Here is a 15,845-nt window from a genome sequence, read left to right on the forward strand (position 1 = left end):
ACACCTAGTAAACAATAGCATCTTTCAACTATGCAATGATCTATGAAAAGACAGTGGGAAAAAATTTTATGTTAAATGACTGCGTATAAAATACGGAGATAATTTTAAAAACAAATACAGATAATATCTTTACCTAATCTTCATTCTTGTTATCTGATTTAAAAACAAACAAGCAAGAGGTATTTGTATTCTTACCTCTAGAAACATCCTTTTGTAATTTTCCTGTAGGAAATTGTCTGAGCTATAATCATATCACTGGGAACTAACAAAAGTTTCATTGAGTTGTGAGTCTTTGATTGTTCTTTAACCTTGCAGTCTTCTAATAAGATCACTTGTTTACTTCTCTTTCTGCAGCTGTGAGTTCTGGACAGAGTCATGGTGACATTATTTTTCAAAATAACCCCAAATCCTCATTCCAGACCAGAATATCAAAGCGTTGTTTGGTTTGGCATATATTTTACTGATTGCTCTTGACCTAATTATTTTATACCTTTTGCCCTTGACTTACATTTACCTTATGCTTTACAAATCCCCTATTTATATTAATATTTATATATATATATCTTTATATATTTTTTCTTTTATATATATGTATATATGTATATGTATGTGTATGTGTATATGTATATGTGTGTGCGTATGTGTGTATATATATATATATATATATATATATATATATATATATATATAATCTGCCCTCCTTGGTGTGCCTCAGAGAAAACTCGTGAGCTTTGCAAATTTTAGCAGAGTGACTGCAGGTAAAAAGATAAGTATAAACACATTATATTATACACACACATATAATACACATGAATATCCTATATTTAATTATTTGATCTGCTTCCAACTTTGGAGTCTAACGTGCCTGGAGATACTGTTTACTAGTTTAAAACAAATTTTACTGTCATCTGAAGCACTGACATCAGTTCCTCTCCACATTCTGTCTTGTTTCCTCTTTTGATAAACATCTCATGTGCCTGCAAAATGACCTGTGCTATTTTCAGAAAGGAAAGTTAGGTACCAATTGAGCTATTTTTCCAGGCCTGGGATAAAATGCCCTGAACCATTTCTCCTCTCAGCCTTTATGCAGGCCTTACCCAGGGCAGGGCTGATCATGACTCACATCCTAAACTCCCCTCCCTGGGCTGCCTCAGACATAACTAGTGAGCCTTGGCAAATTGTAGCAGAGTGGCTCCATTGGTCAGGAGATGAGTATAAACACACTACGTTACCAGGACATCATTTCTCCCAAATTAGGACATTTTGCTACTGTCATAATGATTTGGCTTCCTAAGAACATTATTTGCAATTCTCTGTCCAAGTTTAGATATTCTTTCTGTGGTCACGGAGAGGTGTTATTTGTTTGTTTGTTTGTTTGCCTATATTTAACATCACGCATGTAAATAGTTTAGCTTTGTTAGCTAGCATCAGTTGCTTAGTGGAATTAATTAATAGAGACTGTCATAGCATCCATACAAGACAATGTAAATGCTGACAAAATGGGTGACTTTGCTTTGGCTTTTCTATCTACACTTCCATCAGTTCTACCTTTCTTTCAGTTCTCTGATGCTTTCAGCTAGCCACTGTGTCAAGTAAAATGTGTGTGCCTTCCTTAGCATGGAGCCTAACAACAAGAGTACACACATATTCTTCCAGCTGGACTGCTTCATCTGTGACAATAACTTAGAAATCAAACATTATCCTATGCTTGTTGAGGGGGATTGTTAAAAAGTCATGTTTCAGTGGAAAGACTGATAAAAATACTAGGCAAAGACAAGGGGCTGAAACATTGCAACTCTTGCTAAAGAGCGAACTCCACATTATGTGAGACTTGTTAGGAAAGAACTACAGAACAGGATACATTTTATAAACTGAAGCAAAAAAAAAAAAAAAGCTTTCACTCCTTATGCTGATAAACATCCTTATTATTTTGTTTTAACAAACACTTAGCCATAATTGTTGTACAGGGAAAGAATTCTGTTCCCCTAAAATCTGTTTCTGTGACATGTTTTTGCAAGGCAGGTGTTTAAGTTTTGTTTTTGTTTTTTTCCCTAAGTGTAAGCTTAAAATTGAATTTTCTCATTCTAAAGCTGTTTTATAGCTCAATACAGACAGCCTCCCTACTCAATTTATTTAGATATTCAGTAGCTGAAGTAATCATAATGAGTCAAAGCAACTGCTATGAAAACAACTTATCTCCCATCACTCTTTCTCACATTTTCTGTGTGTCAACCCTGCAATTCTCAAGACAGGTCACTGCCATATTCTCTCTCTCTCTCTCTCTCTCTCTCTCTGCACCTATCTCTCTCTCTCTCTCTCCCCAACACTTTTCTATGCTAGGCATGCCTTTACTACCTTGTCCAAGACTCCAAGGTGTTTTCTCTGATTTATTTAATCTCTTAGCTGATCCTTCCAAAATATAATGGCTTTTATTCCCTGCACCTAAGACAGCATTTGCCACCTAAGTGGTGATCAGTATTTGTTAATGGGGAGACAAAAAGCCAATGTTGAAGAGTACTCATTGGCTACATAAACCCATCAAATGTATTCATAACATAAATCACTTGATGGTTGAATTAAAACTGTATCCCAGCCATAGTTTGTATGTCCTATCTTTTTGGTAATGCATTTGCTTTGCAGCAATTAATGTGCGAGTTAGAGTTACTCTACAGCAGTTAATTCAACACCAAAGTTTATCTTGTTATCAGATAAATGGAAGCAAAACACAAAATTCTAAGAAAGAGCAAAATGTTTTTCATTCACTGATAAAAAGAACACATGTAGAGATAAGGAGAAAAGCAAACTGAAATCAATATCATGTTTTTTTTCTTCAAAAAACAATAGAGATTTTTGTTTTGTTTTGTTTTGTTTTTCCCTTAACATAATCTTTAAGAATTTTTACCACTAATCTTTCAGTAAGTAATTCACCCTGAAAAGAATAGTGGATAACTGCTCTACATAAGATGTCAGGTTTAAAAATATTTGAAACGCCTCTAAGAAGGTGGCAACTGTCATTCCAGATACAACTAATATCTACACATGATGATGCAGCACATCTCAGGGTACTGGAATGTGTTTGTGTAGACACCGGTATACACACACATGCTTTACATAGTATAAGCCAAAACAAAGTGTTGTTTTCCCAAACTTATTCCGCGTAACCAATACTTTCAACTTCCACATAGCTCCCCATGGCACCATATGTAATACCTGATTTTTCATATGAAAATGCTATTTGCTATTCTCCCTGATACCAAAAATGAAATAAATGCCATTGTGACTCATTTTTAGCTTAATATTCACCATATTGCTAACACAGAAAAGAAAGACCTTCACACAATAACTTGTATAAATTATTGTTTCAGTGAAGGAATTTGATTTTCCTTTAAAGGTTTTGCTAAAAGCATGTGTACATGTGAGGTTATGTTTGGGACAGTTTAAATTTCTACAAGTATTTCTATTCATGCTTTGGCACATATTAGTCTAAACCATATGAAACTACATTGACTAAAAATAGTCAAATATTGGCAGTTTCATATAGCTCAACTCAATAATAGGCTTGGTTTTGGAAGGCGCTTATCTGTTGAATAAGAAAATAATTCTTATTACTGAATGAAGTTGAAGAACAAATTTACACAAGGGGAATGTAATTTTCTAACCTGTAATCTTTCCAGGGTTGCCATTCTCCTTTGCAGAATGAGTATCACAGGATTTTTGCTACCCATGATTAGAATTTAAATTGTATGTCTTATGTGATTCCCAGGTAGCAGAATCCAGTGAAGTTATTCATTTACGTATTTCCACTGAAAATATTTGGCTGTAGTTGGTCTGCCACAGTACAAAATCATACATATCCTCAGGCTAGAATACTTTGCTGTAGATTTTTTCCCAGTTTTCATTCCATAGCAGGGAACCTAGTAAAGCAGCTCGTGACATCTTTTTAAGTTTCCTTATAAAATGTAATCATAACCATTCTACTCCTGGGTTACTTGTCTCAAGGACTTTTGATGATAGCTTTGTGTTGAAATAGTTTCCCTAAGGATCAGCAGCTTATTTTAATAGCTTCAGATCCTTTGTTGTGTTTTCAAGTATACTTCTGCAATAAAGATAATGGACATAATATAATCTTTCCAGTGTGAGACTGATTAATTGACACCCTCAGGTTTTTCCCAGTAGAGAATGTGGGTGGCACTTAATTATCCACACAATGTCACACAGCCTTTGTGACCAAGAGTAAATACACATTTAGAAGATGTTGGATTGGACCTAAGGGGTTCAGTTTATGAAGTGGGATGACTATGAGATTTGCCATTAGAAGATTTCTTGAACGGGATCTGGACCAGAGATTAATTTTGAACATTTACCATTATGTGACCACAAACAAGTTATTTAACCTCCATCTATCAAATGAGAATGATAAATGTTTCGGCTCCAAGTTGTCTCCAAGGCTTTGGTGATAATCAGGTAAAAGTGTGTATGACAAGTGTTTTGTAGCTGATGAAGTGCCATACACAAAATGGTCATTGCCGATATTATTGATAATAATTACAATAGATAATCCACTGATCGTCCTCCTCTCCATGAGATTCTCATCTTAACTGAGAGGCTGGTAATGTGGAAAAATGATAAGACAACATCAAATACAGTATGACCAGCAATTCCACCATGGAATGTTTGCTCAAGGCTGCAGATTTGATTTTAGAATCACAAGATGAGTTTCAATGGTCTTAAATGCCTCTTACTATATCCAGTGTATTTAATCCTTTTTTCTGTCTTTCTGTACACAACAAATATGATCCCTGCTTCATAATTTTATAATCACAATATGCTTTAGAATTGAGACCCAAATAACTGACAATTTATAATTCCCAGTTCTGAGAGCTTTAATATAGGCTTTCTTGAGGATAAGCTGCAGTGAGTATAACAAGTAGAACTTGGTTTACCCAGCTTTCTTGAGATCCTTCTATAAGGTACTAGCATAAATAAATGCCTGTGTACCAAGTGTCTCTACAATACTTACGTGGAAGAAAAGCATTATTGGATGTTTAAGCTAAAGTCTCTATATAATATTAAATCTTATTTCATCTTTTGCAGATTTCCTTACAGAATAGTGATTTCAACACTGACCAAAAGTGGAGTGTATGAAAATACAGTATTCTTCATAGAAAAACTAACCAGCCTAAAAAATGAAATCTGAAAATTATTCAGATCAAAACTGAACTGACAAAATATTGAAGACATGTCCAAAATACTAACAGATTAGTAAATCTAAGAGTATAGGAAGCTATCTTTTCTGACATTGGGATAGATGATGTCAAGACAGTTCAGATAGGATTTTACCTAAATAATTAATTAACAATAAAGATAATGTGAAAGAATTACCGTGAGCCAAAACAAAACAAAACAAAACAAAACAAAACAAAACAAAAAGCACACAAATTTTTTAAAGTTTGATGGAACAAAAAAATGTATTTACCTGGATCTTTACTTAATATTCTTAATAAAATTAATTTTAAGATGGGGAATTACTGTGTGTCAAACGTAATATTTGATATAATTGTCTATAGTTTGCAGAAATAAATTTCTTAGAAGTCATTTAAAACTTTGTGTTCTACAACCTCTCTTATAATGTGCATAAAACGGGTAACTATTTCCAAACGTATGTATTTTATTATTTAAACAATAAAAGTACAAAATAAGCTAAAAATAAAAAGATCAAAAATGATGTAAAAATACCTTAAAATTAAGCTATGATAAAATTGATAAAACAAGAAAAAGTTATTTGAGAAGTAAAAGTCAGATTTAAAAGAAATGAAGACAAAAACAAATTCTGACAAGTATGTAACACAGTTGGAACCCATCTAACACTAAAAACAAAAATTATGTCTGTATCTATATCTACCTCTCTATCTCTCTTCCTACCAATGACAGTGTGGAAAAAAATATGAATCATTTCCCAGAATAAAGTGTGAGGAAGAAAAAAAATAGATGATAAATGTAACTATACCAAGGTAACACTCTTAAAATCAGAAATTAAAGATCATTAGAAAGGTAAAAAAATAAATAAATAAAAATAAGCAAGATAAATAAAAGTGTTAAGGAAATAAGAAAGTAAAATTTTTAAACTACTATATTTAAAAAAGAAGTAATTTATCCATCAAAACAACAACAAAAAAAAAAGGTGAAGAAGTTTTTCTTGACCTAAAATATTAAAAAGTTAAGTCCTGATAAGCCAAAAAAAGGGGGGGGGGGAGCCATCCAATCCAGGTCTGTGCAAGGTCATACAGAGAGAAAGTCTGCTAGGCGATAGGGAATCCCAGGCATGTGGTCGCCAGCAGATTTTCCAGAACACCTCAGACACAGAAGAAAGCTGTTGGTCTTGTGGCTTTCTGGTGCTTGGATGACACACTGGATTCAAACCACAGCTCCAAAAATTACTAGCTGTGGAACTCCAGGCAAGTTACTTGATCTGTCTGTACCACCTTTCTCTCAACTATAATATGAGACAAGTATTAGTACATATGAACGTATACTTGTAAACTCTTAGGTTAGTGTGTGCCTTAAAACAAGTGTGCAATGAATGTAAGCTATTAATACTATTAACTTCCTGGCCCAGGGCTAACCCATATCAGCACTTAGACCCTCATCTGTTCCTTCTGGCCCTTTGAATTTCAGCAAGCTCACGGTTTTTCGCTTTGCTTATTCCTTCAGTCATGTTTAGTCACCCTGTTTTCCCTAGTGCTGTTCCCACAAAACAGCATGTTATGCCTCTGCCCCCTGCTCTCAATCCTGTCTAAGTCAGCTCAGTTATACCTCAATGAGGGGTAGACTTAAGCCAATATTAGCTATTGATCTAAAAAATTTGTTATCATATTATATAGGTTACAAGGAGGCATTGCCATAAATGACCTAATCCAATCGTCATTACAATCATGTAAATTGGCTGGGGCATGCATTGGATCTCGGAAACATTTTTTAATACAGTGTTAGGCTTGTTTCTTCATTCTCCAGTATTTGCAATCCTAAGGATCACCATAATGTCAGGTAATGAAAAGAGGAAGAAAATATTCTATCTGTATATATAACATTCTGTCACATAGGAAATCAAAATAATATCAAAGCTCTACATGAAATTTACAGGGGAAAAAAAGATGCCTTCAAGAATTAATGATGTTTTCTCCAGGAAATTTTACACAAGCTTGCCATGTATCAGAAGCAGAATCAAAGCTGACTCGAAGTTACATTTGAGTTGTAGTCAAAGAGAATGGGAAGTGTCATGGTAAGAAGGAAAGAAAATCACATGTAAATAACTTAAAGTTGCTTGAGGAAATTGAAGCAAAAATTACTATGGCAACCATGAATATTTAGTTAGCAGTCTAGTGACAATCCGAAGAAATTAAAAGGAATAACCCCAGTCACAGAAAGGGGGGAATCTCACATAACAAAATCATTTATTATGATTTTAGTTCTAAGACCCCTAGAACAGTGCCATCTATACAGTCCTATCCCTGTCAATATTGTTAATGTGATTCTCCTTTCTCAGCCACATCTTCAATCATTGATAACCTAGTCACAGCTCAAAGTTTATTTATTCAACTCAAACCCATCCAGAGATTCAGTCCTCCAAAGTCGATCATTTTCCTGACAGAAAAATGTTAGTCCATTTCTTCAGATTTCCTTTCCCTAAATAACTGATGATGTGTTCTCCAGAGTTTGGGAAGGCTGAAAATATCTGAATAATAAGCTGGGAGTAGAGACATCAAAATCACCAGGAGTATATTGTTTAAAATACACATAGCGTTTCCCGAGGTTTTCCCAAATCTATTGAATTAAAAGCCTTACTCCCAGAATAGCTATTTTTCAAATGCCCTCTGTGATTTCTAAGTACAGCCATGTTTACGAGGAACCAGGGCTGCAAGCACAGCTCTCAGTGGTGCCCCCACGTGGCAGTTCTTGTTAGCAGTTCTCAATAGCATCTTGGGGTAACAGCTTTGGGCAGAGGCAGGCAGCATTTGGGATGATTGCAGCTTTTGATAAAGTTGGCTCTCTGTAGCACTGCTGGAGAGGTATGTGTATGTAGTTGTTCCTATCAAAGTTTTTCTCTTTGGCTGGCCTCAAAGTAATGGAGACCCCCCCCCTGAGGTCTGTTGCTTCAAACCCTGCAACTGCTATTTGGGAAGCCTGGATCATTCTCTCAAAGCAAGGCAAAACAGTGTCCCTGGTGAGCTGGCTGTTGGCATTGACGATACAAAATTGCCTTTCTAAAATGAACGTCTTTGAAAGCTCCTGCTCAACGCCTCCTTTTGTTTGCAAGCTGGATAACAACATACTGGGTCATACTATTACACCTGCAGTGTCCTCCATTTTCCCTCCTTTGTCAGGCCCTGAGACGCGATTATCTCATAGATCTGAGTGAACTTCTCTTCTCCTTTTGGGTTGCAAGCCCAGGATGCTAGACTGCAGGAGTAATCTCTTTCTTGCGAGTAGTTAAATCTAGCTATCTAGGGGACTGTGTACTGCTCTAAAACACCCTTCTGGTGAATCCACATGATTAACATTTGTTGATCTCTTGAAGGCGATGTGTGGGGCAGAGAAGGAGCCAAAACAGAGAGTGGAGGGAAAAAAGTGGCGGTGCCTGGAGCAACAAATAAAGCTGAAGAAATAACCAGAAAGGATGCTGTTAAGATTCATGAGACCAACAGAAAAAGCTAAATGGGCTCCAAAGATGATAACACGAACAGAGGGCAGTATTGAAGTTTGGATACAAGGGCTATGATATTCTCTAACAGATCAATGATGAATTTACCTAAGGTATCTTTTAGCTCTAAAATTATGCACAGTACACCTAAAATATAATATTTTAGAGTGTTCTCAAAGTTTTGGCACATCTCCAAAATCTTCCAGACAAATGAATATGTAAAAACCTTAGACTCAATGGATTTGCTGTTAAATACAGAAGATTATTTTCTATTAATGTTCTATGCTTATAACATAAAGATTATTGCTTAATTAGTGTGTTATAACTGAGACATGGTGATTTCACAAAAACCTTGTTTCATGGGTGGACCTTTAAAATACTCTACACATATTTCTCTTATTCTCTGACTTAAATTTATATTTAAAGGGTAATGTGAAGGCCTGGAAGCAAATAATCATTCAGCATTTAGTCAAAAATATATTTCAAATCATGGTGAATTTTTAGACACTGTTATCTACAATCAAAACCTATCTGGACGCACAATAAGACGTTTAAACTAATAAAAAAAGAAAAAGATACTTGATGTATATATAAAATAATATGAGTGATGCATATTTAAAATAAATAAAAATATAGATATTTTTATATATAAAATAAATATAAAAATAAATACATATATATAAATAAATATATAATATATATATAAATATATATGATATATATGATATATAAAAATAAATATGAGTGATGAAACAGTGGGAAAGTCAGTCTAATCACAGGAAAACATCAGGCAAATGCAGTGACTAATCCGCTACGAAAAACCTAGCCAGTACTCTGCAAAGTGATCAAGGTCATGAAACAGAAGAGAAGATTAAGAAATTGTCACAGATCAGAAGAGACTAAGGAGACACAATAACTAAATGAAATATAGTATCCCAAATTGAATCCCAAACAGAAAAAAAGACATTAATGATAACCTAAATGAAACCGAAACATATCTAAGATTTAGACAACAGTCAAGTATCAATGTTAATATTTTAGTTTTGACAGATGCATGGTGGCTATGTGAGATGTTATCTTTAGTGGGAGCTGGGTAAAGGGGACACAGGGGTTCTTTCTACTCTTCTTACATTTATGTAAATTTAACAAAATTCCAAAATATAAATTTTTTTTAAAAAGTGCATAAGAGACTTACGCATTTATATGATTCAGTTTATACTAGATTGTATACTTAGTGCCAATACTCTCAATAATAATGACTAGACCAACTGGATGAAATATATAAAAACTTTTATATAAAGCCATCTGACAGCAATCAAAAGGGTAAAGAATCACCTTCTCAAGGAGAAGACAGACGTTTGAAGAGGTAATCTGTGTACTGTGACAGCTTTTGTCCTGTGGATATTTCCCTGTCCAGAAGACATGGCTAAGAGACTGAGCAGTGCTTTGGACAGACGTGCTGTGCATTCATGGGCCACAGAGCAATATTTCAGTCCATGACAGACCACATATATGACGGGGTCCCATAAGATTATAAAGGAGCTGAAAAACTCCCATGGCCTGGTGACATCATAGCCATCATCACATCATAGTACAACACATCACTCCCATATATGGGGCGATGCTGGTGTAAACAAACCTACTGTGTGGCCAGTCGTATAAAATTAGAGCACATACAATATATACAGTACATAATAGTTGATAATGATAATAAACAACTGTGTTACTGGTTTATGTATTTACTATACCATACATTGTATTATTATTTTAGAGGGCATTATTTTTATGTATAAAAAAGTTTGCTGTAAAACAGTATGCCATGTTACACTGGTAGTAACCTCATACATCTCCTGTTTACCTCTCTTGATTACATCATTTAATGTTGTGCTTGATTTATTCTTGTTTTGTTTGAGTTTTGCACAGTAACATGCTATATATATGCTATATATAGTAACATGCTATATATATGGATCTTATGCCTAAGGTCCATAGCCTCTATGAGTAGTAGGTTATATCATTTAGGTTTGTGTAAGTGTATTCTATGATATTTGCACAACGATGAAATTGCCTAACAAAGCCTTTCTCATAATGCATACCTGTTGTTAAGTGGCACATGACTGTACTAGGATGGCAAAAGTTGGATTCCAGCACTAGAAGGGGGAGGACTTTGGTAAATCCCACACACTTTGGTTTGGACTCCAAGGACAGAAACCCTAGAAATGAAGGTAAACTGGAACAAAAGCAGCTGTCACCGGATTACAGCACAGTTTTAAGTCATCTAAGTGTCCCAGAAATAAGAATCCTAGAAATTGGATTAGGATTATCCATATTGCCATTGCTTGACAGAAGCACAAAAATAATAATAATAAGAAGATGACAATATCATCTCAGGCCTCAAATTACTTTTATACAGTGTTTCACATACAATTTCTGTTATGCAAAAATAATCAGGAATGATAGGATATAAGACAGCATAAAAAGAATCAGCATATGAAACAGAAATATATCCACAAAGATTAGACATTAGAATTGTCAAATTAAAAACTCTTAAATAATTATTACTTTATGCTTGAGATAAAAAAAAATAAAATGTTAAATATTTAAATGTAAATTTATTATTAAATTAAGATTGTAATAGATATATAAAATTTCAATACAAAACTTGGTACTAAACTACTTGAAAATAAACCAAAGAAAAATTCTAGAATGGAAAAAAAGGAATAAATGAAATTAAAAATCCTATGAATATTTTCAATAGCAAATTTTACATAGCTGAAGAGAAAATTAGTAAACTGGAAATTAACCAGAAGAAAATACCTAGAACAAATAACAGAAAGCTAAAAGGATGAGCATATACAAAAGAGAGTGTAAGATACATAGTGTATACGGTTCCAAATCATTTTAATTGTGTTTATAGACGAGAGAGAATTGTGAAGGGACATATTTTGGAGAGCTAATGGCTCAAATATTTCCTGAACTGATGAAAGACATTACTCTAAAGATATGCTAACCAAATAATTCCCAATCCTGAAAATAAAAAACAAAAATAAAAAAAAATTATCTATAGCAGCACTGCCCAATAAAACTTTATGCAATGATATAAATGTTCTATTCTGTGAAATCCAATGTAGTAACTGCTAGTTACATGTGGCTATTGAGCACTTTAAAATGTGGCTATGCAACTGAGGACTTCAATTTTTGTTTAATTTTAATTAATTAAAATTTTAATTAAATAACCACATATGGCTAGTGACTATTGTATTGGGCAGTGCAGACCTGGAGCATCAGAATAAAACTACTAAAAAAGACAAAGATAAATATCTTTAAAGAAATCAGAGAAAAGACACTACAAAGGACCTTTTCTATATAAACAATGGAAACCAGAAGATAATAAAATGTTCCAGAAGTAAATAACTATAAATCTACAATTCTATACCCAATAAAAAATATCCTGTAACAATGGAGGTTAATTCTGTTATATGCTTAGTTTAACCCATAGGCCACGTTAGAGATAAATTTGTATGTTGGTCTTGAAACTTCTGAGATACTAAGAATTGTTTCTGGTTTTCCTGTGTTCTGAGAAGTCACCTACTAAATTTGGCTCTTTTGTCCCCCCAGCATAGGATTTACTGCTCTCTGTACACACTATTGTTGTAGTGTTTATACTATCACTTTGCATTTACTGGTTTATATGTTTGTTTCTCTTGACTGTCACTTCTCTGGGAAGTTTTGAACATAGCACATAATAATAATATTTCAAATGGTATCCAAAAGTGTATTATTTTAAAACTAAAAGTTAATCATAGTAAGATTTATTTCACAGTCACTTGTCAGTTAAATATTGGAAAGGGGCATTCAAAAATTTTAGAATAATCTCACATGTTATATTGTGGGCAATATCTAAAATTACATTACTTTAGAATGGAAAGACGCATTAGGACAATTTATATATTAAACTATTTCATATAGTAAAGAAATTCAAACTCAGAGAGATTAAATGGCCTGCCAAAGGTCCCACAAAAACTACAATCAGAACCCCGTCTTCTAATATCACGTACATTCTTCAGTATCATAATATCTCAAAACTAAGACTCTTTCTATTTACACTGGATTCAGCATTTCCATATCTACTCTAAACCATTACTGAATTTATCAATCACCATATTTATTTTTAAATCAACTCTCAGTCTTTACTAAAGTATGAAAGAAACACTAATCTGGGAGTCAGGAAACTGGATTTTTATCTCAATTTTGTTACCATTTGAGCTGGAAATCTTGGTGAATATCCCCTACCTTCGCTGCACCTGTTTACTTCAAAAAGTACTATGTTTCACAGTGTAAGTTATATAAAATGAAGCAGATATTCTAGGTGAAATCTGGACTTAACTATTATTTTTAAATACTATCATTGTACTTAAAATATTTTGAATTGCTTTCTGTTTCATCCACTTTCCTATAAGAGAGAAATAGACTTAAAAAAAATAAAACAAGTCACAGAGAATGATAAGTTATTCTTAATTGTCATTATCAATGAGTATTTTTGGTTAATGTCTAAGAGTAAAAACAATATATAGCCAGTTAAACAAACAAACAAACAAACAAACAAAAAACACATCTATTTGTTCCATGTTGCTGGTTAACATGGTCTAAAAGGATGAAAAGCCACCATCAATGCAGAAACAGCATGCTTTGGGGATATGCACGTAACTTGAGTTATGTATCTATCTAGGTACATTTTTATATTATTCAACTAATTTCTGAATTGGACCATTTTTTAAAGTAAAGGATAGCCTTATAAATATTAGATAATTATTAGTTCTAGGTAAACAGTGGATCGAGGAGAAAATAATAAAAATCCAACTCAAATATATTTTCTCCATACTCCCTCCCTACTCCCATATCCTCAGGCCACTCTGGCCAGGAAATGGAAGGCAGCTATGCTCACCACTATACCACCAAAGCTCTCTCTGGCCAGGAATTGGATATCTCTGGGCACAAAGCAAGTTGAACAGCTGTTTGACTCACTGTATTTGACTACTTGTCATTTGGTAGATTGAGATTTCTGCTGAGGGCACCATTTGGAATTTTCTCCCCCAAAACTGATATGTTTTAAACATGGAATATGAAATATAGTGAGACACTGGGATACACTCATAGAATAATAGTGCCAAAAGACAGTGTGATCGATTTATGTCAAACATCTAACTTTCTCCCAGAAGTGTTTAAGTAGATAACCCTACATTGGCTGAGGAGGGCACGATAGAATATAAATACGGGTTTTCCAGAAATGTGAATATAAAAGTGATACTATGTTCAGGTGTGTGGACTATTGAGGAGAAAATATCAGACATGAGTATAAATAGAGATGTACATAAGCAGGTAGGGCAAAAGAAGCTAGGCCACATATGCTAAAGGGAGACAAATTAAGGAAATATAATTAGAGAATCCAAGAGAGCCACTAAGTCAAAGTTTGGGTATTTGAGAGGAAACTAACAGTGATAATAATAATTACACAAAAGTTATTATTTCAGCAGCAACAACAAAAATAATGTTTACAGAGTACATGTATGCTAGTCCTGCTCTAATGCTTTAAATATATTAATTTATTTAATCTTCTTGACAATCATATGAAATAAGAAGTAAGATTATTGTTCACATTTTACAGGAGACAAAACTGAGGCACAGAGAATTTAAGTCACGGTTCAAGTCACACTGCAGATAACAAACAGGTTAAGCCATGGTTTGAATCTGTTATTTAAATAAAGCCAATGAATTAATCTAAAATCTTAAGCACAGAATGAAAGATGTTACAGAGAAATGGAACACTTTTGAATTAAGCATATAATAAGCAAATCCTGACCAAAGAAAATAAACCCCACCGTAGCCCTGCCGTGAGAGCAGAAAAACATACAAAGACTTTCCTCTTATTTAGGTCCTCGTGTAAATTATATTTCTTCCCAAATTCATCTTTTTTTGTCCCCATCTTCAGACCAGATTCTACACAACTAAGACTTCCTTTCAAGTCTCAATCCTTCTCCAATCATTGCAAACTCTTATTGTCAGAAAAGTCTCTTTATACGTAAAATTAATCATCGATTTTCCAATTCAAACCCATTTCCTCTTCTCTGATCTTTATTGGAAATGGGAGATACATACTAGATGAAGGTATTTAAAATTCTAATCACCTGGGTTTTTCCCTTTTAGTTAATAACTCATTTAAATGTACTTCTGACAAATCCTATTTTAAAGTCTCCTTGACACCAATTACTGATATTGTCACGTCTTTCTGACAGCCCTATTTTGCCTTCTCAAATGTACTTATGGTGAGTTTTCTCATCTTACCTCTCCATTTTCTAAGGGGTGTATCTTGGAATAAAATGAAGTGCAGATGACCTCATCGTCTTTGGCATATGATGGAGGTCCAGTGCGGGGATAAATATTGTAGAGGGTCAGGCACTCTGCATCCGTCACAGCGTGATACTGCCAGGGCTTGTATTCAACATCATCAAGTGAGCGTTCCAAAATCCAGTTTCCAGGCCGAGGAGAGTTAGCTGCTTTCACTATCACATATGCAATCTGGAACACCTGTAGAAGAGTCACAACAACGTGCACCTTTGAATTCCAAAGTATTCTCACCATTTTATATCAAATGTCAGGCTTAATGCTATAATAGATTTTATTTCAGATTTTATTCCAAACCCTTTATGTTCTCTGAAATGATTTTACTGTTGTGTGTTAATATTTAATACCTTTTTGTGAAGATGGGATGTTACATTTTGACAGCCATGTCTTTAAAAGGAATGGGCTAAGATTTGATTTTAGTTCTCTAACAACTCATTGACATCATTTCACCTAATTTTTAAAAGTTCCATTATAAACATGATCTTCTAAAGCAGGGGTGTCCAAACTGCGGCCCACGGGCCAACTGCGGCCCACAATCCATTTTGTATTGGCCGGCAGCAAATTCCAAAAATATATTTAGTTTACTTAAATAAACCAGATGAGGCAATACGTACTTCACCTCGAGTGAGTGGCCCGGCTGTTTGTGTATTTTACTGCATATGGCCCTTGGTGAAAAACGTTGAAAAAAGTTTGGACATCCCTGACCTAAAGCATTCATGACATACCAATTTACTCATCTTACTGT

At 34.1% G+C, this 15,845-nt stretch overlaps 1 protein-coding gene across 2 annotated transcripts in view; it reads right to left on the minus strand.

Moving 5' to 3' along the window:
• Positions 1-15,845, minus strand: part of LAMA2 (laminin subunit alpha 2) — a 531,205-nt gene that overhangs the window by 329,727 nt on the left and 185,633 nt on the right. For both annotated transcript variants that reach the window (XM_081040014.1, XM_081040013.1), the window contains exon 4: positions 15,041-15,283. In XM_081040014.1, coding sequence (XP_080896140.1) covers positions 15,041-15,283 — 243 coding nt within the window. The remainder of the gene's footprint in view (positions 1-15,040; positions 15,284-15,845) is intronic.

This window comes from Rhinolophus hipposideros, assembly GCF_964194185.1.
Source record: "Rhinolophus hipposideros genome assembly, chromosome: 3".
NCBI lineage: Eukaryota > Metazoa > Chordata > Mammalia > Chiroptera > Rhinolophidae > Rhinolophus > Rhinolophus hipposideros.